Here is a 23,723-nt window from a genome sequence, read left to right on the forward strand (position 1 = left end):
TGGCATATCAGCACCTTGCTGTTGGCACACTGATTTTGGGAACTCAGTGTAACTCCAGTGTCGGATTGGTGATTGACTCCCTCATGCAAGATGACCTCCGGGGGACAGTATGATTGGAGTCAGATTGGAACCTTTCAAATTTGGCTTCATGGTGGGCTAGAATTTTATTACATTCAACGTGAACTCCCAAATCATATGGAGCCACCTCCTGACTTTATTTCATTTGAATGCATTTCTTTTTCTCCTGAAGTTGCAACGAGTACTAACTGATCATTCTTTGACTGTATTCTTTGGACCTTGGCGGGAACGTTTCAACATTGCAAGGATTCTGTGTTTGGGTTTCATCCTCTTCCCCACCCCCCCCCCCCTGAATTTCCAGGCACATGCGCTGTATGCCAATACATGTCACAATTTATCAAATCAAATATTTCCAGCATGGATCTGTGATCGGGGGGTGCTGTTTGTCTCTCCCTCAGCTGCTGAGGCCAAGGTTAGTCTACAAGTGTCTGCCCTACACTGGGTAAGCAAAGACTGGACTATTTGTAGAGAGCAAACACTTTTGTTCTTGCCTAACATATTTGCCTGCCTGGACAGAGTGCCTTTATCACTGGGCAAGATGCAACTAGGCGCAAAGCTCCAACCTTCTAGCGCAAATCACACCCTACACAGTCAGCAGCAGTTTTGCCCCTGATTCAGAGAATCATATAATGCAGAAGAGGCCTTTTGGCCCATCAAGTCTGCACTGACACGTGAGGAACACTCAGAAGGTCGTGGGTTCAAGTATCACTCATGAGATTTGAGCATGAGTGACTGACAGTGATGCATGAGAAGCTAAGTTAAGGTCCTCTCTGCCACTGTATGTGGATGTAAAAGATCTGATGCCACTCTTGGGAAAAAAAAATAGGTGAATTCTCCATTGTGTCCTTAATATCCATCTGTCTTGACACTTCAAACAGATGACCTGGTCAAAATCACGTTGCCGCTATGAGACCACCTGCTGCGCAAATTGGTGTCCTACATGATGGGAGTGACTTTACCTCAAAAGCACTTCACTGGGATGTCATGAGGTTGTGAAAAATACTGTATAAATGCACATTTTTCTTTGACCAGGGACCAATATCTCTTTGAGATTTGGGGCAGCACAGTGGTTAGCACTGCTGTCTCACAGCACCAGGATTCTGGCCTTGGGTCGCTGTCTGTGTGGAGTTTGCACGTTCTCCCTGTGTCTGCGTGGGTTTCCTCTGGTTTCCCCCCACAGTCCGAAGATGTGTGGGTTAGGTGGATTGGCCATGCTAAATTGACGCTAGTGTTTAGCAATGGTGGCTACATGGAGATGGAGCCTGGGTGGGATTGTGGTCAGTGCAGACTCGATGGGCCGAATGGCCTCCTGTACTGTAGGGATTCTATGAATAACTTCATATTCAATGAATAACATCCTTAAGGCAAACTTCTTCCCACCCCTTTCTGAACCTTTGTCACTCATGCAGATTTTGTGGCCAAACTGGTACAGGCGCTGCAACCCTGCTCAATCTCCTCTGCCAGGCTGCAGCAATCACCAACCATGTCACAAGTCCTTCAATGTACCCATGTAAAGTTGTGCAGATCTCCCCTGTTCGCTGTAAATTGGGAGAGGGGAGTGTGCAGAGGGACCTGGGTGTCCTTGTGCACCAGTTGCTGAAGTTAAGCGTGCAGGTGCAGCAGGTGGTAAAGGAGGCAAATGGTCTGTTGGCTTTCATTTTGAGTACAGGAGCAGGGATGTGTTGTTACGATTATACAGGGCCTTGGTGAGGCCACACCTAGAGTATTGTGTGCAGTTTTGGTCTCGTTTTCTGATGAAGGATGTTCTTGCTCTCGAGGGAGTGCCGTGAAGGTTTACCAGGCTGATTCCGGGGGGACTGATGTATGAGGAGAGATTGACTCGGTTAGGATTGTTTTCACTGGAGTTCAGACGAATGAGGGGGAATCTCACAGAGTCTTATAGAATTCTAACAGGACTAGACTATCTATCTATTAGACAGGGTAGATGCAGGGAGGATGTTCCTGATGGTGGGGGGAGTCCAGAACCGGGGGTCACAGTCTGAGGATTCGGGGTGGACCGTTTAGGACGGAGGTGAGGAGACATTTCTTCACCCGGTGAGCCTGTGGAATTCATTCCCACAGGAAGTAGTTGATGCCAAAACATTGAATGTATTCAAGAGGTGGCTGGATATAGCACTTGGAGCGAATGGGATCAGAGGTTATGGGGAGAGAGCAGGATGAGGCTACTGAGGGTTGGATGATCAGCCATGATGGTGATGAATGGTGGAGCAGGCTTGAAAGGCCGAATGGCCTCCTCCTGCTCCTATCTTCTATGTTTCTATTGCCGCTCTGTGGACCAGGGTCTTTCTGAGCCCAGTGCGCTTTAATTGACCGCAAATGATAATGGCTATGGCAAGACAAGTCATTTTGATCTGAGCAAGTGGATTGTGACTGTCTAAATTTAATGAGGTGCAGAGTTATTGTTTAAACTGTTTTGCAAATGTGACTTGAGGGAAGTGGGGGGCAAAAATGAGCGCTTGTTTCAGATTGTGAGGAGTTCTGATTATTGGTGATTCATGCACTCTTGATATTTTGGAAATGTATATGCAAAAACATTTCCTACGTTACAGCAGTGACTATACTTCAGATGTAATTCATTGGCTGTAAGACAGTGTTTGTTTATTAGTCACGAATGAGGCATGAATTTACACTGCAATAAAGTTACTGTGAAATTCCCCTCGTCGCCACCTATTGGTACCTGTTTGGGTCAATCCACCTAACCAGCACCTCTTTCAGACTGTGGGAGGAAACTGGAGCACCTGGAGGAAACCAATGAAGACACGGGGAGAACGTGCAAGCTCTACACAGATAGTGACCCAAGGTCGGGAATTGAACCCAAGTCCCTGGTGCTGTGAGACAGCAATGCTAACCACACTATGCCACTGTGAAATACTATATCAATGCAAGTCTTCTATCATTCTCTGAACCACTGTTAAAATAGATAGCAATGATAGCTTGGAATTCAGACTGATTCCTCAAGTAGCTAACAGTCGAGAGTGCTCAAGTGGTTGCGATCCAGGCAAGAGGTCTGATGAATGTTGGCACAGTGGCAAAAGGCACTGCCTCACCAGCACCAGGGACCAGGGTTCGATTCTCAGCTTGGGTCACTGTCTGTGTGGAGTCTGCACGTTCTCCCCCCGTCTGCGTGAGTTTCCTCCGGGTGCTCCGGTTTCCTCCCACAGTCCGAAAGACGTGCTGGTTAGGGTGCATTGGCCGTGCTAAATTCTCCCTCAGTGTAACCCGAACAGGAGTGTGGCGACTCGGGGATTTTCACAGTGACTTCATTGCAGTGTTAATGTAAGCCTACTTGTCACACTAAGAAATCAACTTAAAAAAAAATGTAGGCAGCATCTGGACCACTGATTTAATCATCGATTCAGACGCTGCTTCAAGTCACTTCTGTTTGATATCTGCTGCTTGCGGGGGAAGCTTTATTCGGTTTTATTTGCATACATCAGTTTTCTTTACTTTTGAATCAGATGGCAGCCTCCTTGTGTTGTGGGTTCATATCCAACTTCAGAGATGTGAGCACAGACCGTAGGCTGTCGCTCTGTCGCACGACTCAAGAGTCCAAACAGAAAATGCTGGAAAATCTCAGCAGCATCAGTGGAGAGAGGGTCAGAGTTAATGTTTTGAGTCTGTATGGTGTGTTGGGTTGTTGAACAGTAAGGGCTCTTTCCATGGAAGGTCGGCGATGGGAAGACATTTTCTTTCAAGAGATTGTGAATCTTTTTGGAACTTCCCCAGAAAGTGGTGGTGGCAGGGTTATTCAATATTTTTAAGGTAGAGTGGGTAGACTTTTTGGGGAGGCGGTGGTATAGTGGGATTGTCACTGGACTAGTAATCTAGATTCCCAGAGTAATGCTTTGGGGACCCGGGTTCAAATCCCACCAAGGCGATATTTGAATTTGTCCTGGCAGTGGCACAGTGGTTAGCGCTGCTGCCTCACAGCACCAAGGACCCGAGTTCAATTCCAGCCTTGGGTCACTGTCTGTGTGGCATTTCCCCTTTCTCCCCGTGTCTGCGTGAATTTCCCCCCCATACTGTGTAGATTAGATGGATTGGCCATGGTAAATTGCCCCTTAATGTCCAAAGATGTGCAGGTTAGGTGGATTGGCCATGCTAAATTGTCCCTAGTGTCCAAAGATGTGTAGGTTAGGGGGATTGGCCATGCTAAATTGTCCCTTAGTGTCCAAAGATGTGTAGGTTAGGTGGATTGGCCATGCTAAATTGCCCCTTAATGTCCAAAGATGTGCAGGTTAGGTGGATTGGCCATGCTAAATTGTCCCTAGTGTCCAAAGATGTGTAGGTTAGGGGGATTGGCCATGCTAAATTGACCCTAGTGTCAGGGAGATTGGCAGGGGTTGCGAGAATAGCACCTGGGTGGGATGTGGCCAGGACAGACTCGATGGACCCAATGGCCTCCTTCTGCACAGCGGGGCATCTATAGTTCTACTCTATGACCATGAAACCCACTGTTGGAAACGCCCATCTGGTTTGCTAATGTCCCTTCAGGGAAGAAAATCTGCTGTCCTCACCAGGCCTGAGCTATGTGCGAATCCAGAGCTGCAGCAACTGCCCTCTGAAATGGCCGAGCGAGACACTCAGTTCAAGGGCAACTAGGGATGAGCAATAAATGTTGGCCCAGACAGAGATGCCCACATCTCAGGAATGAATTTTTCAAAAACAAGGGGTCAGCAGAATGTGCTTGAGGCTGTGATCAGATCAGCCATGACAGGTTCAAAAAGTTAGCTCTGACAGATTATCCAGACTTAATGTTGGCTCTATTCGCTCTCCACAGTTGCTGTCAAACCTGCTGAAATTTTCCAGCATTTTCTGTTTGCGTGTCAAAAGCTTAACTCTTGTTTCTCTCACCCCCAGATGCTGCCAGAAATGCTTTTTCAAGATTTTCTGCAGCATTTTCTGATTTTAATTCCAGCATCCACAACATTTTGCTTTTTTGGTACTGAGGGAGTGCTGTGCTGTTGGAGTTGCCGTCTGCTCTCTCGAGTATTTGGATCCCGTAACACTGTTTCAAAGTCGGGCAGTGCCTTGTACGGTATTTATTCTTCAACAGACATCATTATAAGCTGATTATCTGATCATTTGGCACATTGCTGTTTGTGGGGTCGTGCTGTGTGTGCAATATACATTTCCTAAACTACAAAAGGTTGTGAATGTAGCCCAATCCATCACTCAAACCAGCCTCCCATCCATTGACTCTGTCTACACTTCCCGCTGCCTCGGAAAAGCAGCCAGTATAATTAAGGACCCCACACACCCCGGACGTTCTCTCTTCCACCTTCTTCCATCAGGAAAAAGGTACAGAAGTCTGAGGTCACGTACCAACTGACTCAAGAACAGCTTCTTCCCTGCTGCCGTCAGACTTTTGAATGGACTTACCTTGCATTAAGTTGATCTTTCTCTACACCCTAACTATGACTGTAACACTACATTCTGCACTCACCCATTTCCTTCTCGGTGAAGGATATGCTTTGCCTGTATAGCATGCAAGAAACAATACTTCTCATTCTATACAAAAACATGTGACAACAATAAATCAAATCAAACGGTGGCACCATGATTGGCACTGCTGCCTCACAGCGCCAGGGATCTGGGTTCGATTCCTGGCTTGGGTCACTATCTGTGTGGAGTTTGCACATTTTCCCCGTCTCTGCGTGGGTTTCCTCCGGCTGCTCCAATTTCCTCCCACAGTCCGAAAGATGTGCTGGTTAGGGTGCGTTGGCCGTGCTAAATTCTCCCTCAGTGTAACCCAAACAGGAGTGTGGCGACTGGGGGATTGTCACAGTAACTTTATTGAAGCGTTAATGTTAGCCTACTTGTGACATGAGTAAATAAATAAGATTGGCTGTAATGCGCTTGTGAGATGTCTGACAGTTGTGAAATACGCCACAGAAATGCAAGTAATATAAAAGCAAACTGCTGTGGGTGCTGAAAATCTGAAATCAAAACAGGAAAATCTGAAATCAAAACAGGAAAATCTGAAATCAAAACAGAAAAATGCTGGAAGTACTCAGCAGGTCTGGCAGCATCTGTGGAGAGAGAAACAGAGTCAACATTATGAATCTAAATGATCCTGCGACGCAACTGATCCCAGAGGTGAGGGGTTTGTCTTGTGAAGAGAGGTTGAGCAGTTTAGGTCTATATTCTCTTGAGTTAGAAGAATGAAGTGAGGTGTAATTGAGGAATGTAAGATGACAAGGGGGATTGACAGGGTAGGTGTAGAGAGGATGTTTCCTCTTGTGGGGCATTCTAGTTTTAGAATGAGGGGTAGCAAATTTAAAACAGAGTTGAGGAGAAACTACTTCTCCCAAAGGGTAGCAAATCTGTGGAATTCACTCCCCCAAAGTGCGGTGTCAATGTAAGGAGGAGATAGGCATGTTTAATTAGCAGAGGCTATGGAAAGTAGTAATGAGGCCAAGATGAAATCAGCCATGATCATATTAAATGGCGGAGCAGGCTCGAGGGGCTGAATGGCCTACTCCTGCTCCTAATTCTTTTGAAGCAAGATAGAAATATAGAGAATATATAGTTGGAAGCGGGGGGAGTGGGGGTGAAGGTGGCGGGGCAGAATAGAAGATCAAAGATATATTAATGAAATGAAAGTCTTCCCTCCTAGAGGTTAGGATTCAGCGTTCTCACCGCCACGGCCCAGGCTTGATTCCCAATCAGGGAATTAGATTTATTAGGGCGCCATGGTGGTTAGCACGGCTGCCTCACAGCGCCAGGGACATGAGTTCAATTCCTGACTTTGGGTCACTGTCTGTGAGGAGTTTGCACATTCTCCCCGTGTCTGCGTGGGTTTCCTCCGGGAGCTCCAGTTTCCTCCCACAGCCTGAAAGACGTGCTGGTTAGGGTACATTGGCCATGCTAAATTCTCCCTCAGTGTACCCAAACAGGAGTGTGGCGACTAGGGGATTTTCACAGTAATTTCATTGCAGTGTTAATGTAAGCCTACTTGTGATACTAATAAATAAACTTTTTAACTTTCTGGAGTACACTGTGCACCAGTTGTCAGATTGGGACGGGCAGTGCATTGGAATGACACATTCTAGGACAAGTCCAGATTTTGAGGACAAAATTGCCACTTGACCTTGGGATTAATCTGCTCCAACTGATGTTTAAATGTGAAATCTAGCCCGAGCTTTATTGATGGTGAGAAAGACATTTGAGGCTTCCAGTTCTTTTCCCTGTAAGGTTTTTGGGCTAACTGCCATCATTTAAAAAAGGCTCTCTGCTGCTGCTGTGAATGTAAGATGTCACTGTCCTGCATCGCTGAACAATAAAACAAAGCCTGCTTGGCTCCAGGCCCAGCCAGTGAGCGAGCTGAAGGAGGTGTGTGCTCTGCAAGTCCGCAAAGGTGCCCCACAATGAGCTGCGGCAGAGCGGGAGAACCGCGGCAGGGTGTACAGGGTTGGTTCCTGTGTCCTCAAAACAGCAGCACAGGCCATGGCTCCTCCTATGAAAGTCTGTATCGTTGGATCCGGCAGCTGGTAGGTATGAGTCAGCTCCTGCTCCAGACTGGAATCAATACATGTGTTACATTTCATGCATTTCATGTTTACTTTGTGGTCTGCCACATTAACACAGACGAGTATTGGTGTATGCAGTTTAACAAAAGGGGGTGCAAGATTTTTCCAGATTGTACATTTCCAAAGCACGGCACAATAGCCCACTGAGTTAAAACTCACTCACATTGGTTGGCTTGCACAAAGGTGCTGATCATTGTTACCATTTTTGCCCTGTAGAAATCCAAAGATTTGTTCAGGAAAGGAAATAATTTAATATTTATCTCCCTAAATGCGCTGCCTTATTACAATTTGTAGACACAGCGTTTGTTTTCAACGTCTCTGCTTCCATCACCTTTTCTGGAGAAGTTTGAGAGACTCACGACCCTCCGAGAGAAAAGCATTCTCCTAGTCTCCGTTTTAAATGAGCGACCCTATATTTTTAAGCAGTGAGCCCCCTGATTCTAGGTTCTCCCACAAGAGAAAAAATATCAAACATTCACTCCCTCCACCACCGACACTCAGTAGCAGCCGTGTGTACCATCTACAAGATGCACTGCAACAACTCACCAAAGACCCTTAGACAGCACCTTCCAAACCCACCACCACTTCCATCTAGAAGGACAAGGGCAGCAGATACCTGGGAACACCACCACCTGCAACCTTGGTTGTCAAATAGGAGGCAGAGAGTGGGGGTCAATGGGTGCTATTCGGATTGGCGGTTGGTGACTAGTGGAGTGCCCCAGGGGTCGGTGCTGGGGCCTCAGCTATTTACCATTTATATAGATGATCTGGAGGAGGGAACCGAGTGTAGGGTGTCGAAATTTGCTGATGACACCAAGATTGGAGGAAAGGCAAATTGTGCGGAGGGTGTGGCGAGTCTGCAGAAGGATCTAGATAGGCTGGGCGAATGAGCCAGGAAATGGCAAATGGAATTTAATGTTGGCAAGTGCGAGGTGGTCCACTTTGGTAGGAATAATGGTAGGAAGGACTATTTCTTACGTGGCGAAAAACTGCAGCAGGCGACGGTGCAGAGGGACCTCGGGGTCCTTGTGCATGAGTCGCAAAAACCCAGCTTGCAGGTGCAGCAGGTGGTCAGGAAGGCGAATGGGATGCTGGCCTTCATAGCGAGGGGGATTGAATATAAAAGTAGGGAGGTCTTGCTGCGGCTGTATAGGGCATTGGTGAGGCCGCAGCTGGAGTACTGTGTGCAGTTTTGGGCGCCGTACTTAGGCAAGGATATTTTGGCCTTGGAGGGAGTGCAGAGGAGGTTTACTAGGCTGATGCCGGAGTTGAGGGGGTTGAGCTATGAGGAGAGGCTGAATAAATTAGGCTTGTACTCGTTAGAGTTTAGAAGAATGAGGGGAGATCTCATTGAGACGTATAAGATGATGAATGGGATGGATAGGGTAGAGGTGGAGAGACTCTTCCCGCTCAGAAAGGATAATAGGACTAGGGGGCACAGCCTCAAGATAAAGGGAGGGTGGTTTAGAACAGAGTTGAGGAGGAACTTCTTCACTCAAAGGGTGGTGAATCTCTGGAATTCTCTGCCCGTTGAAGTGGTGGAGGCTACCTCGCTAAATATTTTTAAGACACGGGTTGATGGGTTTTTGATAAGAGAGGGGATTAAGGGTTATGGGGAGAGGGCGGGAATGTGGAACTGAGCCACGACAGATCAGCCATGATCTTATTGAATGGCGGGGCAGGCTCGAAGGGCTAGATGGCCTACTCCTGCTCCTATTTCTTATGTTCTTATGCAAGTTCCCCTCCAAGCCACTCACCATCCTGACTTGGAAATATATTGGCCGTTCCTTCACAGTTAGTGGTCAAAATCCTGGAATTCCCTCCCTAACAGCATTGTGGGTCACCCACAGAACATGGACTGCAGTGATTCAAGATGGCGGCTCACCACCACCTTCTCAAAGGGCAACTAGGGATGGGCAATAAATGCTGGCCCAGCCAGCAACACCCATGTCCCACAAATTAAATATAAAAAAATCCTCTCCACATCCGCCCTGTCAATATTCCCTCAGGCTCTAATTTCATGAGTGAAATTAGGAAACGCTTTAACACACAGAGGGCGGTGGGCTGTTTGGAACTCGCTCCCACGAATGGCAGTTGATATCAGATCAATTGTTCATTTAAACACTGACGCTGGTGGAGGTACGGGGCAGACCAGGTAGATGGAGTCAGGTCATGGGTCTGCCACGTTCTCATGAATAGGAGATTTGAGGGGCAAAATGGCCTCCTCCTGTACCTAGGTACAAAGAAAACTCACTGAATTTGGCAAGTGGGGAGTATTCCATCACACTCCTGACTTGTGCCTTGTAGATGGTGGACAGGCTTTGGGGAGTCAGGAGGTGAGTTACTCCCCACAGTATTCCCAGCCTCTGACCTGCTCTGGGAGCCATGGTTGAATATCAATACATATTTTGCAGTTTGTCGGAAAATAAGCAATATTTGGTCCTTTGAGCTTGCTCTACCGTTCGTACGATCACAGCTGATCTCCTTCAGCTTCACTTTTTCACAGTTTCCTCACATTCCTTCATTCCTTTATGCCCCTCCTTCCCTTCCTTTTCTACCCCTGCTCCCTCTCTCCTGGGCATGAATCATTCTGGATGATCTGTTGCCCATACTGGACCAGTGGCTCCAGTTAGCCCTCCTGCACTCTTTTGATTTGATTTGATTTGATTTATTATTCTCACATGTATTGGGATACAGTGAAAAGTATTGTTTCTTGCGTGCTACACAGACAAAGCACACCGTTCATAGAGTACATAGAGGAGAAGGAAAGGAGAGGGTGCAGAATGTAGTGTTACAGTTATAGCTAGGGTGTAGAGAAAGATCAGCTTAATATTTGATTTGATTTATTATTGTCACATGTATTGGGATACAGTGGAAAGTATTGTTTCTTGCGCACTATACAGACAAAGCATACTGTTCATAGAGTACATAGGGGAGAAGGAAAGGAGAGGGTGCAGAATGTAGTGTTACAGTCATAGCTAGGGTGTAGAGAAAGATTAGCTTAATGCAAGGTAGGTCCATTCAAAAGTCTGACAGCAGCAGGGAAGAAGCTGTTCTTGAGTCGGTTGGTAGGTGACCTCAGACTTGTGCATCAGAAGAAGGTGGAAGAGAGAATGTCCAGGATGCGTTGAGTCCTTAATTATGCTGGCTGCTTTTCCGAGGCAGCGGGAAGTGTAGACAGAGTCAATGGATGGGAGGCTGGTTTGCGTGATGGGTTGGGCTACATTCACGATCTTTTGTAGTTCCTTGTGGTCTTGGGCAGAGCAGGAGCCCATACCAAGCTGTGATACAACCAGAAAGAATGCTTTCTATGGGGGTGCATCTGTAAAAGTTGGCGAGAGTCGTAGGGGACATGACAAGAACACAAGAAATAGCCCTTCAAGTCTGCCCTGCCATTCAATGTGATCATGGCTGATCTGCACTGGCCTCAGCTCCTTTCCTGTGCCAATTTTCCATCGCCCTTGATCTATCAAATATTTATCCACCTCCATTTTAAATACTTCTACTGATCCAGCCTCCAGCGCCCTTTGGGGCAGAGAATGCCAGATATTCACCACCCTCTGTGAGAAGAAATTTCTACGCAAATCAGTTTTAAATGATTAGCCCTTTATCTTGTAGCTATGTCCCCTTGTTCCAGACTCTCCCACTAGTGAAAACATCTCACCATCTACCCTGCCAATCTACCAATTCAGTGATTTAAATGTCAGTGATCAGGTCAGCATCTGAAGTATGCCGGAGAAGCATTGCAAAAAAGGTTCCTGCTATTTAAAGTATGGCAAAATGGTATGTTGTAGCCCTGTTTATAGTGCACAGTATCAATCAGATAAGTGTGCTTTTGAAGAACAGGGGAGGCAGTGGTGTTGTGGTATTGTTGCTGGACTAGTAATTCAGAGACCCAGGGTAATGCTCTGGGGATCTGAGAGGGGAAGTGATGGCCTTGTGATATTATCATTAGACAATTAATCCAAAAACTCAGCTAATGTTCTGGGGACCCAGGTTCAAATCCCACCACAGCCGATGGTAAAATTTGAATTCAATAAAAGAATATCTGGAATTAAGAATCTACTGATGACCATGAAACCATTGTCAGAAAAACCCTTCTGGTTCGCTAATGTCCTTTAGGGAAGGAAATCTGCTGTCCTTACCTGGTCTGGCCTACATGTGACTCCAGAGCCACAGCAATGTGGTTGATTCTTAACTGCCCTCCAAGGGCAACTAGGGATGGGTAATAAATGCTGGCCCAGCCAGCGATGCCCACATCCCATGAACTCCTAAAAAAAGAATTAATATTTTCCCAAACAGAGCAATTGCATCATTTTAACGATAATTACAAGTAGTGATTTACTTTTGAATGAAACAAAAGCATGGGACATCTGGTTAGACCCCATTTGGAGTATTGTGAGAAGTTTTGGACTCCTTATCTAAGGAAGGATGTGCTGGACTTGGAAAGAGTCCAGAGGAGGTTCACAAGAATGATCCCTGGAATGAAGAGCTTGTTGGATGAGGAACCAGTGAGGATTCTGGGTCTGTACTCATTGGAGTTTAGAAGGATGAGGGGGGATCTTATTGAAACTTGCAGGATATTGCGAGGCCTGGATAGAGTGGACGTGGAGAGGATGTTTCCACTAGTAGGAAAAACTAGAACCAGAGGGCACAACCTCAGGGTGAAGGGACAATCCTTTAAAACAGAGATGAGGAGGAATTTCTTCAGCCAGAGAGTGGGGAATCTGTGGAACTCTTTGCCGCAGAGGAGGCCAGGTCATTGAGTGTCTTTAAGACAGAGATAGATAGGTTCTTGATTAATAAGGGGATCAGGGGTTATGGGGAAAAGGCAGGAGAATGGGGATGAGAAAAATATCAGCCATGATTGAATGGGGGAGCAGACTCGATGGGCCGAGTGGCCTAATTCTGCTCCTATGTCTTATGGTCTTACGATCATAACTCTCAGGTGTGTTCTCCATGGATGTGGTAACCTGGCCACAAAAAAGTAATTGAAATGTGAAAGTGAAGCTTCTTTAATATATAAAAATGACAAAGTTTAAAATACAGTGCGGACTCAAAATTGGGAGCAGCTGCTTAACCATTGAAATAATAACAGAATAGAATTTAAACAAATGGTGGTTAATATAATATTATAATAATAACAAATATACACAAGTGGCAACAGCAAAAATTGATGATGTCACAGCATTAGCTGTGGATTTAAATAATAACACTCGAGAACACATGGCAATGCCTTAACCAATCAGAGCCAACCTTCCAACCAATCATAAAAGCAAATTACCACGGATGCTGGAATCCAAAATCAAAAGGGAAAATGCTGGAAAATCTCAGCAGGTCTGGCAGCATCTGTGCAGAGAGAAAAGAGCTGACGTTTTGAGTCCAGGTGATCCCTTTGTCAAAGCTAAAGAGAGTGGGAGATATTTATACAGGAGGGGGAGGGAATGGAAGATGAGTCATAGCCACGGAAACAAGGGGAAAGGCTGCTAATGGCAGCCCATAGAGAGAATAGAAGGTGTGAACGGGCAAACGGCAGAGAGGCTAAAATCGGAGGGTAAACTGTGAGAGAGGTAAAATTGAGAAAAAGGGGAAAAGTGGAGAAAAGTTAAGGAAAGGGGAACAAAATAAGGGAAAGGGGGGGAAGAAAAATAAAGACAATAGAGAAATAAAAGGTTGAGAACAGTTAAAAATTAAATAAAATGAAGACAAAGGGGTTGGGGTGGGATGGAGCAAATCATCTGAAGTTGTTGAATTGAGACCAGAAGGCTGTAAAGTGCCGAGCTGGAAGATGAGATGTGGTTCCTCCAGTTTGTGTTGAGCTTCACTGGAACACTGCAGCAAGACAAGGACAGACATGTGGGCATGGGAGCAGGATCGTGTGTTAAAATGGCGAACAATCGGAAGGTCAGGGTCCTGATTGCGCACAGACCGAAGATGCTCAGCAAAGCGATCGCCCAGTCTACACTTGGTGTCTCTGATAGAGAGGAGACCCCACAACCAAACAGCAGCCTTTCCTCATGGAGTAGTGAATTGTTGCCACTACCCCCCTCTTTGAAATTTGGTATTCTTGCATATGTCCTGATGAGTGCAAGATGAAAAGCTTTGACACAAATGTCCCTGTTTGCAGCAACTCTTTGTGCAAGTGACTAAGCAGTGAATAATTTGAACTGGGATGAAAACAGAATGAAATGAGAGACACCCCAATTGTCATCAGCATCCCAGAGTTTGAAAGGGGGAAACCCATTAACCAAGGTTCATGCTTCCAATTGCTATCTGTTGCTTCAGTGTCTGCACATGTCTGGTCTTTGCAACAGTTAGGTGAGAACCAGTCTGCTGCATCCCATGGTTAAATGTTCCCATTAGCTCTCATTGTACGCAAAAACTAGTATCTTGGGTGAGGTCCCATCAGGTGCTGACATTCATAGAATCATAGAATAGAATCATAGAATCCCTACAATGTAGAAGGAGGCCTCTCGGCCCATCAAGTCTACACTGACCACAATCCCACCCAGGCTCTATCCCTGTAACCCCACATATTTACCCTGCTAATCCCCCAGACACTAAGGGACAATTTAGCATGGCCAATCCACCCTAACCTGCACATCTTTGGACACTAAGGGGTAATTTAGCATGGCCAATCCACCTAACCTGCACATCTTTGGACACTAAGGGGTAATTTAGCATGGCCAATCCACCTAACCTGAACATCTTTGGACACTAAGGGACAATTTAGCATGGCCAATCCACCTAACCTGCACATCTTTGGACACTAAGGGGTAATTTAGCATGGCCAATCCACCTAACCTGCACATCTTTGGACACTAAGGGACAATTTAGCATGGCCAATCCACCTAACCTGCACATCTTTGGACACTAAGGGAAAATTTAGCATGGCCAATCCACCTAACCTGCACATCTTTGGACACTAAGGGAAAATTTAGCATGGCCAATCGACCAAACCAAAACATCTTGGGGCACTAAAGGGCGATTTAGCATGGCCAATCCACCTAACCTGAACATCTTTGGACACTAAGGGGCAATTTAGCATGGCCAATCCACCTAACCTGCACATCTTTGGACACTAAGGGGCAATTTAGCATGGCCAATCCACCTAACCTGAACATCTTTGGACACTAAGGGGCAATTTAGCATGGCCAATCCACCTAACCTGAACATCTTTGGACACTAAGGGACAATTTAGCATGGCCAATCCACCTAACCTGAACATCTTTGGACACTAAGGGGCAATTTAGCATGGCCAATCCACCTAACCTGAACATCTTTGGACACTAAGGGGCAATTTAGCATGGCCAATCCCCCTAACCTGCACACCTTTGGACACTAAGGGGCAATTTAGCATGACCAATCCATCGAACCAAAACATCTTGAGGCACTAAGGGGCAATTTAGAATGGCCAACCCACCTAACCTACACATCTTGGGGCAAAAAATGGCAATTTAGCATTGCCAATCAACTTAATCTGCCCACCTTTGGACACTAAGGGCAATTTAGCATGGCCAATCCACCTAACCCACACATCGTTGTACTGTGGGAGGAAACCGGAGCCCCCGGAGGAAACCCACACAGACACGGGGAGAACGTACAAACTCCACACAGACAGTGACCCAAGCCGGGAATCGAACCTGGGTCCCTGGCGCTGAGAGGCAGCAGTGTGCCACTGTGCTGCCCATTTGTAGAACTGTACGCCAGTGTTGGTGCCCACAGTTTAGCAGAGGTTAGGAATTTCGGGATTCTTTACTATTTTGAAAAAAAGGACAATATAGTCACATCAATTTGTCAATTTATAAAACTAAATTGGGTCCAATATGGCCACCATGACCACTGTCCTGTGAGGCTGTCCATGGAGTGTTGAACTGAATCTTTGGGCCTTGCTGACCTTGACTTGTTTTCCAAAGCAACATAGCCCGGGAAGTCGTGACTTTGTCAAAAAAACTCCTGGTAACTTGCAAAGTGTGCTAAAATTGCTACATTTCCTCGTATTTTTCCCTTTGTCTCTTCCATTATGCCCTCTCACTTGGCACCAGATACTTTTTAAATTTGGCTTCTGTGGTCCAACTTTCCTCTGCATGTTTAAAAATAGAATGGCAATGAATCTTCCCAGGCTTAGTCCTTGGTGTTGGAAGGTTACAACATAGATTTAACTGTGAAACCTACTGACTTTTCTCCACATCTCCCCCCCCACCCCCATTTCTCTCCATTTGAATTTTGCAATGCAGACTTTTAACACTCTACAACATGCCAGATCAGTGGCGGGCAACCTGGGCTGGTGAGTGGGCAGTGAGAGTGATCCTCCTCCATCTCAGTGGGCCGTGAGATTGAAACCGGGCTTGCTCACTAACCGTGTCCCCATGAATAAGATTCAATATATTTAATCCATGCTGAATATTCCAGAACGAGTTATAGAAAATACTTCATCATTTATTAATGGGACTGTCATCAACTCCCAATGGTAAAAACAGAAGAATTATTGACACTTTGGACACAGAGGGAGTGCACGGCTCTCACACTCAATGTTGTGTGGAATCAGCACACACCTCACTTCACTCACCCTTTACGTACAAATCACTTCAGTCACACCGGCAGGAAAAGAACTACACGGACGGGAATCAGCGGAATGGGGCAACGGACAACACAATGTCTTGGGGGGACTGCACTCAGACGGGTCAGACATGGCCCACTGCTGTGCTAAAGGGTTTAACTTGTGGGAGGCGAGGTGACGCAGTGGGGTGGGATGTTGGCGACATGGTATAATTCTGGTCGCCACACTACCAGAAGGATGTGGAGGCTTTGGAGAGGGTACAGAAAAGATTTACCAGGATGTTGCCTGGTATGGAGGGCATTAGCTATGAGGAGAGGTTGGAGAAACTTGGTTTGTTCTCACTGGAGTGACGGAGGTTGAGGGGAGACCTGATAGAAGTCTACAAGACTATGAGAGGCATGGACAGAGTGGATAGTCAGAAGCTTTTTCCCCAGGGTGGAAGAGTTAATTACGCGGGGGGCACAGGTTTAAGGTGCGAGGGGCAAGGTTTAAAGGAGATGTATGAGGCAGATTCTTTTAGTCAGGGTGTGGTGGGTGCCTGGAACTCGCTGCCGGGGGAGGTAGTGGAAGTAGATAGGATAGTGAGTTTTAAGGGGGTCTGGACAAATACATGAATAGAGGGATATGGTCCCCGGAAGGGTAGGGGGTTTTAGTTCAGACAGGCAGCAGGGTCGGTGCAGGCTTGGAGGGCCGAAGGGCCTGTTCCTGTGCTGGAATTCTCTTTGTTCTTTGAGTTGTCCCTGGTATCCTGCGCAGTATTTATCCCTCGATCAACATCGCGAAAAACAGATGATTTGGTCATTGTCACATTGTGAGAGTTACGGTGTGTAAATTCCACCCTACAACAGAGACCACACTTTATAAAGAATTTATTAGCTGCATTGTGCACAAACAAAAGCAAATCATTCATTTCTGGAGCTGCAGTCTCTCTGTGCACCGCTAGATGGCACAGTGGTTAACACTGCTGCTTTACAGCGCCAGGGTCAATTCCCAGCTTGGCTCACTGTCATAAGTAGGCCTACATTAACACTGCAATGTAGTCACTGTGAAATTCTCCTAATCGTGACCAACTCGAGTACCAGAGTGGGATTCCAACTCAGAACTTCTGGCTGAGAAGCCAGGACACTACCAATTGCACCACAAGACCTCCTGTAGAGCCTCTGTAAAACCATACTTATTCCTCTGTCAAACCTCCCACGTGTCACCTCAAGACGTCCCTTAAAATTCACTATCGTACCTGCTTCCGCTACCTCCCCCGGCAGCGAGTTCCAGGCACCCACCACCCTCTGTGTAAAAAACTTGCTTCGTACATCTCCTTTAAACCTCAGGGTAAAGGGACGATCCTTTAAAATGGAGGTGAGGAGGAATTTCTTCAGCCAGAGAGTGGGGAATCTGTGGAACTCTTTGCTACAGAGGAGGCCGGGTCACTGAGTGTCTTTAAGACAGAGATCGATAGGTTCTTGATCAATAAGGGGATCAGGGATTATGGGGAAAAGGCAGGAGAATGGGGATGAGAAAAATATCAGCCATGATTGAATGGCAGAGCAGACTCGATGGGCCGAGTGGCCTAATTCTGCTCCTATGTCTTATGGTCTTATGGTCAAGGGTTTTGATGGTTGTCAGATGAGAGGGATGGACATTTGAGGGAAGCAATCCAAACAGCATTAATGCAGTTCAAAGGAGTGAGGCCTAGGCTTCATGCGTGACATGCTCACATCTGAATCAGGAGGCAAAGGGCTCAGGTGAGCACATAATCCAGGCGAGTGCTCCAGTGAAGTCCTGAGGGAGTGCCGCACTGTCAGAGGTACTGCAACGCCATCAATTACAACACTTTGGAAGTACTTCCTCAGCTGTGAAGCGCTTTGGGACATCGTGAGATTGCAATAGGTGCTCTGTAAATGCAACTTATTTCTTCTTTTGTTCTCTTATAAATTTGAGTCATTATTTTCTCCCCCTCCCTTTCCTCACAGGGGATCGGCCATCGGAAAGATCGCTGGAGAGAACGCGGCCAAAAGTAAGAGATTTGACAACACGGTGATCATGTGGGTGTTTGAAGAGATGGTGAAGGACAGGAAGCTTACAGAAATTATAAACACTGACCATGAGAATGTGAAGTATCTGCCTGGATACAAGCTGCCTGTCAATGTGGTAAGTGTTGTTCAACTTTGATTGGAGAGCAGATGTGAGTGTCCAAAAATGTGCAGGTTAGGTGGATTGACCGTGCTAAATTGCCCCTTAGTGTACAAAGATGTGCAGGTTAGGGTGGATTGGCCATGGTAAATTGCCCCTTAGTGTACAAAGATGTGCAGGTTAGGGTGGATTGGCCATGGTAAATTGCCCCTTAGTGTACAAAGATGTGCAGGTTAGGGGATTGGCAATGCTAAATTGCCTCTTAGTGTCTAAAGATGTGCAGGTTAGGTGGATTGTCCCTTAGTGTCTAAAGATGTGTAGGTTAGGTGGATTGGCCATGCTAAATTGTCCCTTAGTGTCCAAAGATGTGTAGGTTAGGGTGGATTGGCCATGCTAAATTGTCTCTTAGTGTCCAAAGATGTGTAGGTTAGGTGGATTGGCCATGCTAAATTGTCCCTTAGTGTCTAAAGATGTGTAGGTTAGGTTGATTGGCCATGCTAAATTGCCCCTTAGTGTCCAAAGATGTGTAGGTTAGGTGGATTGGCCATGCTAAATTGCCCCTTAGTGTCCAAAGATGTGTAGGTTAGGTGGATTGGCCATGCTAAATTGCCCCTTAGTGTCCAAAGATGTGTAGGTTAGGTGGATTGGCCATGCTAAATTGCCCCTTAGTGTCTAAAGATGTGTAGGTTAGGTGGATTGGCCATGATAAATTGCCCCTTAGTGTCTAAAGATGTGCAGGTTAGGTGGATTGGCCATGATAAATTGCCCCTTAGTGTCTAAAGATGTGCAGGTTAGGTGGATTGGCCATGATAAATTGCTCCTTAGTGTCGGGGGGCTAACAAGGCAAAATATGTGGGGCTATGGGGATAGGGACTGGGTGAGATTGTGGTCGGTACAGACTCGATGGGCCAAATGGCCTCCTTCTGCACTGTAGGGATTCTATTAAAAAATAGCCCCAAGGAACGACTCTTGGGTTCAGTTACCTCAGGGTCCTGAGCACAACTTCTGACCACATGTTCGCGCCATCCCCAGCACCATTGACCTCTGCTGCCCTAACATTACCCCTGTTTCAGCCCATCTGTTGCTGAAACCTTCATCCAGTGCCTTTGGAACCTCAAAATGCAGCCATTCCAATGTTTTCCTGATTGGCCTCTCCCTCTTCCATGGATTTTAGCTCATCTAAAACATTGCTGCCCAAATCCTAATCCACGTTAAATCCCACTTACCCCCTGTGTTCGCTCATCCTGCATTAACTCCCAGTACAACAACACCCTCAATTCATCAAATCCTCTCATTTTCCCTGGATTCAAATCCTGCCACCCCTCCCTATCTCTGTCATTTCCTCCAGTTCCACAACCCTCCCGGGATCTCGGCGCTCCTCCAATTCTGGCCTCCTGAACATCCCGAATTTTAATCGCTCCACAAATGGTGGCCATGTCTTTGGCTGCTTGGGCTCTGAGCTCTGGAATTCCCTCCCTAAACCTCTCCATTTCACTTCCCTCATTTAAGATGCTCCTTAAATCCATCCCTGGGGGCCAAACACTTGGTCACCCATCTTAATATCTCCTTATGTGGCTTGTTGTCAAATCTGGCTTGTAACCTTCCTGTGAAATCCTTGATTAAAAGCACTATCGAAATGCAGGTTGTTAAGGATGATGGTAAATTCCGCAGTATGGATCGTACCAATCTTGTCAACGTTCTCCTCCCACCACCTCTCCTGAAGGAAAGATGTCTCTGGAAAGCAGGAAGGGAAGGGGGAGACCGACTTGGCTGCGGGCTCATAAGGCCCACAGTACCCAACTCTGAAGGACAATTGAGCATGGCCAATGCACCTAACCAGCACGACTTTCTGTCTGCACCGCCAGAGATAGTGAGGGATGCTCGAGTGGGTGGGTATGGTTGAAGATGAATGGGATCCTGTTCGCTTGTTGAAGGCAGATGGCAGGAGCATAGGAAATGAAGCAAAAAGAGTGAAGGGTCAGAGGGAAATCTTTGCCAAGGTTAAAGCTCTGTGGTGGAAAGTGGAGCTGTCACAGAAGATGCAACAACAAGGACATCCTTCCTCAGATAAGGAGACCAAAACTGCACACAATACTCCAGGTGCGGCCTCACCAATGCCCTGTACAATTGCAGTAAAACATCCCTGTACCTATTAGCTATGAGGAGAGATTGGACAATCTTGGTTTGTTTTCACCAGGAAGACGGAGGCTGAGGGGTGACCTGATAGATGTTTACAAAATTACAAGGGGCACGGATAGAATAGTCAAGAGTCTTTTTCCCAAGGTACGAATGTCAATTACGAGGGGAAATGGGATGAAGGTAAAAGTTTAAAGGAGATGTGAGAGGCAAGTTCTGTACACAGAGGGTGGTAAGTGCTTGGAATGCGCTGTCAGAGGAGGTGGTAGACGCAGATACAATAGCAACGTTTAAGAGGCATCTGGACAGATACATGAATAGGCAGGGAATCGAGGGATACAGACAGAATATAGGGATACAGACCATGTAGAGGGAAAAGGTCTTTAGCTTAGAAAGGTGACATGTGAGCACAGGCTTGGTGGGTCAAAGGGCCTGTCCCTGTGCTGTTCTTTGTTCTTTGAGATATGTTAGTTTGTGGTGTGAATAACCTCACCCTGCAGATATTTCTATTGGCAAAAACAAGGTGGTTGATGGCCGGTAGAGACACGATGGGCCAAAGGGCCTCTGTGCTGTAAAGTTCTATGACTCTAATTAACTCACTGGTGAATTGGATCTGTTCTGTATATATTTGCCAGTCCTGGATGGCACTTATTCGCTGACGTTTGTTGTCCAATCTGTTTAGATTGCAGTGCCGGACTTATTGGATGCAGCAAGAGATGCAGACATCTTGATATTTGCTGTGCCACACCAGTTCATCAGACAGACCTGTGATGAGTTGAAAGGTCACGTCAAGCCTTCCACTATTGGAATCTCTCTTATCAAGGTACAGAGTGACCCTGTAATCGTACAACGGATCCTCCTTTCTTTCCCCTCTTGCACTCTCTCCCCCCTCCCCATCACTCTCTTTCTTCTGTCCCCCATAACCCCCACCTGTTTTCTCTTTTCCCTCTTTGTGTTCTCCATGGCTTCCAGCATCTCCTCAAGGCTCCTTAGACAGCACCTTCCAAATCCGTGACCTCTACCCTCCAGAAGGACAAGGCCAGCAGATACCTGGGAACACCACTACCTGGAGGTTCCCCTCCAACTCACTCACTGTCCTGATTTGGAAATATATCAGTCGTTCCTTCACTGTCACTGGGTCAAACTCCTGGACTTCCCTCCCTAACAGCACTGTGGGTGTACCTACACCACACGGACTGACTGATGTCCAATAACAATCCTGGAACTCCCTCCCTAACAGCACTGTGGGTATACCTACACCACACGGACTGACTAATGTCCAATAACAATTCTGGAACTCCCTCCCTAACAGCACTGTGGGTGTACCTACACCACATGGATTAGAGTGGGTTCAAGATGGCGGCTCACCATCACCTTCTTGAGGGGCAATTAGGGATGGGCAACAAATGCTGGACCCAGCCAGTGATGCCCATGAATAAAAGGTATGGTACAGAAATCGTGGGTCGAATGGCCTCCTTCTGTTTCAGCTTTCCTTTGGATTCTACAAACAGTCATTAAATCTGGTTCTTCAATGTGATTTGCCACAGGGCTTTGACACTGGATTGGATGGTCTGAAGCTGGCATCTGACATGATCCGGGAGATACTGGGGATTGAAGTCACTGTGCTGTCAGGTGCCTGTCTGGCCAGTGAAGTAGCAGCTGAGAAATTCTGCGAAGGCACTATCGGTAATACCCCCCAGTCACCAACCACTCGGTCAAAGGGTGTGTGCGCTGCGCATCGGGACAGGGCACAGGAGCTGCAACCTCCCTCAGTGACACAAAATGGTGGCCCACCATGCTCACCCCCGGGGGGGGTCTACTCACAAACACTCTCTGGCCTCGGCCATGGCAATAGGATCGGGAGGTGGGCGGGCAGGGGCGCAGGGAGACAAGATACAGATAAGGGAGGCCTACCTTGCCTCAGAGTAGGGCCTCTTAAGGATCAACAGGGTCACCTATGTGTGGATTCACAAGAGATGGGTGAGATCCTAAATAAATATTTCTCATCAGTATTTACCGTTGAGAAAAGCATGGATTTTAGGGATCTTGGGGAAATAAATAGCGATGTCTTTGAGGAGTGTACATATTACACAGGAGGTGCTGGAGTCTTAAAGTGCATCAACGTAGATAAATCCCGGGATCTGATGAAGTCTATCCCAGGACATTGTGGGAGGCTAGGGAGGAAATTGCGGGTCCCCTAGCAGAGATATTTGAATCATCGATTGTCACGGGTGAGGTTGCCTGAAGATTGGAGAGTGACAAATGTTGTGCCTTTGTTTAAAAAGGACTGCAGGGAAAAGCCTGGGAACTACAGGTCAGTGAGCCTCACATCTGTGGTGGGTAAATTGTTGGAAGGTATTTTGAGAGACAGGATCTACAGGCATTTAGAGATGCAAGGACTGATTAGGGACAGTCAGCATGGCTTTGTGAGTGGAAAATCATGTCTCACAAATTTGATTGAGTTTTTTGAAGGGGTAACCAAGAAGGTAGATGAGGGCAGTGCAGTTGATATTGTCTACATGGACTTTAGCAAGGCCTTTGACAAGGTACCGCATTATAAGTTGTTGCATATGTTCTATGACACCAAGATTGGTCATGATGTGGGTATGCCGGCGTTGGACTGGCGTAAACACAGTAAAACCTGGTGTTGTCAGACTTTTTACCAAGATTGGCGGCAGAGTCGACAGTGAAGAAAGTTATCTCCAATTGCAAAGGGACCTTAGTCAATTGGGCCAGTGGGCTGACAAACGGCAGATGGAGTTTAATTTGGACAAATGCGAGGTGATGCATTTTGGTAGATTGAACCAGGGCAGGACTTACTCAGTTAATGGTAGGGCGCTGGGGAGAGTTACAGATCAAAGAGATCTCGGGGTACAGGTTCATAGCTCCTTGAAAGTGGAGTCACAGGTGGACAGAGTGGTGAAGAAGGCATTCGGTATGCTTGGTTTCATTGGTCAGAACATTGAATACAGGAGTTGGGACGTCTTGTTGAAGTTGTACAAGACATTGGTAAGGCCACACTTGGAGTACTGTGTACAGTTCTGGTCACCCTATTATAGAAAGGATATTATTAAACTAGAAAGAGTGCAGAAAAGATTTACTAGGATGCTACCGGGACTTGATGGTTTGAGTTATAAGGAGAGGCTGGATAGACTGGGACTTTTTTCTCTGGAGCGTAGGAGGCTGAGGGGTGATCTTATAGAGGTCTATAAAATAATGAGGGGTACAGATCAGCTAGATAATCAATATCTTTTCCCAAAGGTAGG

The 23,723-nt window shown here is 46.6% G+C and overlaps 1 protein-coding gene across 3 annotated transcripts in view; it reads left to right on the forward strand.

The window, feature by feature from the left end:
- The first annotated feature begins 7,493 nt into the window (after positions 1-7,493).
- The window catches only part of LOC145338607 (glycerol-3-phosphate dehydrogenase [NAD(+)], cytoplasmic-like), a 42,444-nt gene continuing 26,214 nt past the window's right edge, over positions 7,494-23,723 (forward strand). For all 3 annotated transcript variants that reach the window (XM_080182986.1, XM_080182985.1, XM_080182987.1), the window contains exons 1-4: positions 7,494-7,592; positions 18,162-18,339; positions 21,140-21,280; positions 22,005-22,143. In XM_080182986.1, the coding sequence (XP_080039112.1) occupies positions 7,549-7,592; positions 18,162-18,339; positions 21,140-21,280; positions 22,005-22,143 (502 nt within the window). In that variant the 5' untranslated portion in view covers positions 7,494-7,548. The remainder of the gene's footprint in view (positions 7,593-18,161; positions 18,340-21,139; positions 21,281-22,004; positions 22,144-23,723) is intronic.

The sequence above is a fragment of the Carcharhinus amblyrhynchos genome, unplaced genomic scaffold (assembly GCF_965287045.1).
Source record: "Carcharhinus amblyrhynchos unplaced genomic scaffold, sCarAmb.v2.hapA chromosome_107, whole genome shotgun sequence".
In the NCBI taxonomy this organism is placed as follows: Eukaryota; Metazoa; Chordata; class Chondrichthyes; order Carcharhiniformes; family Carcharhinidae; genus Carcharhinus; species Carcharhinus amblyrhynchos.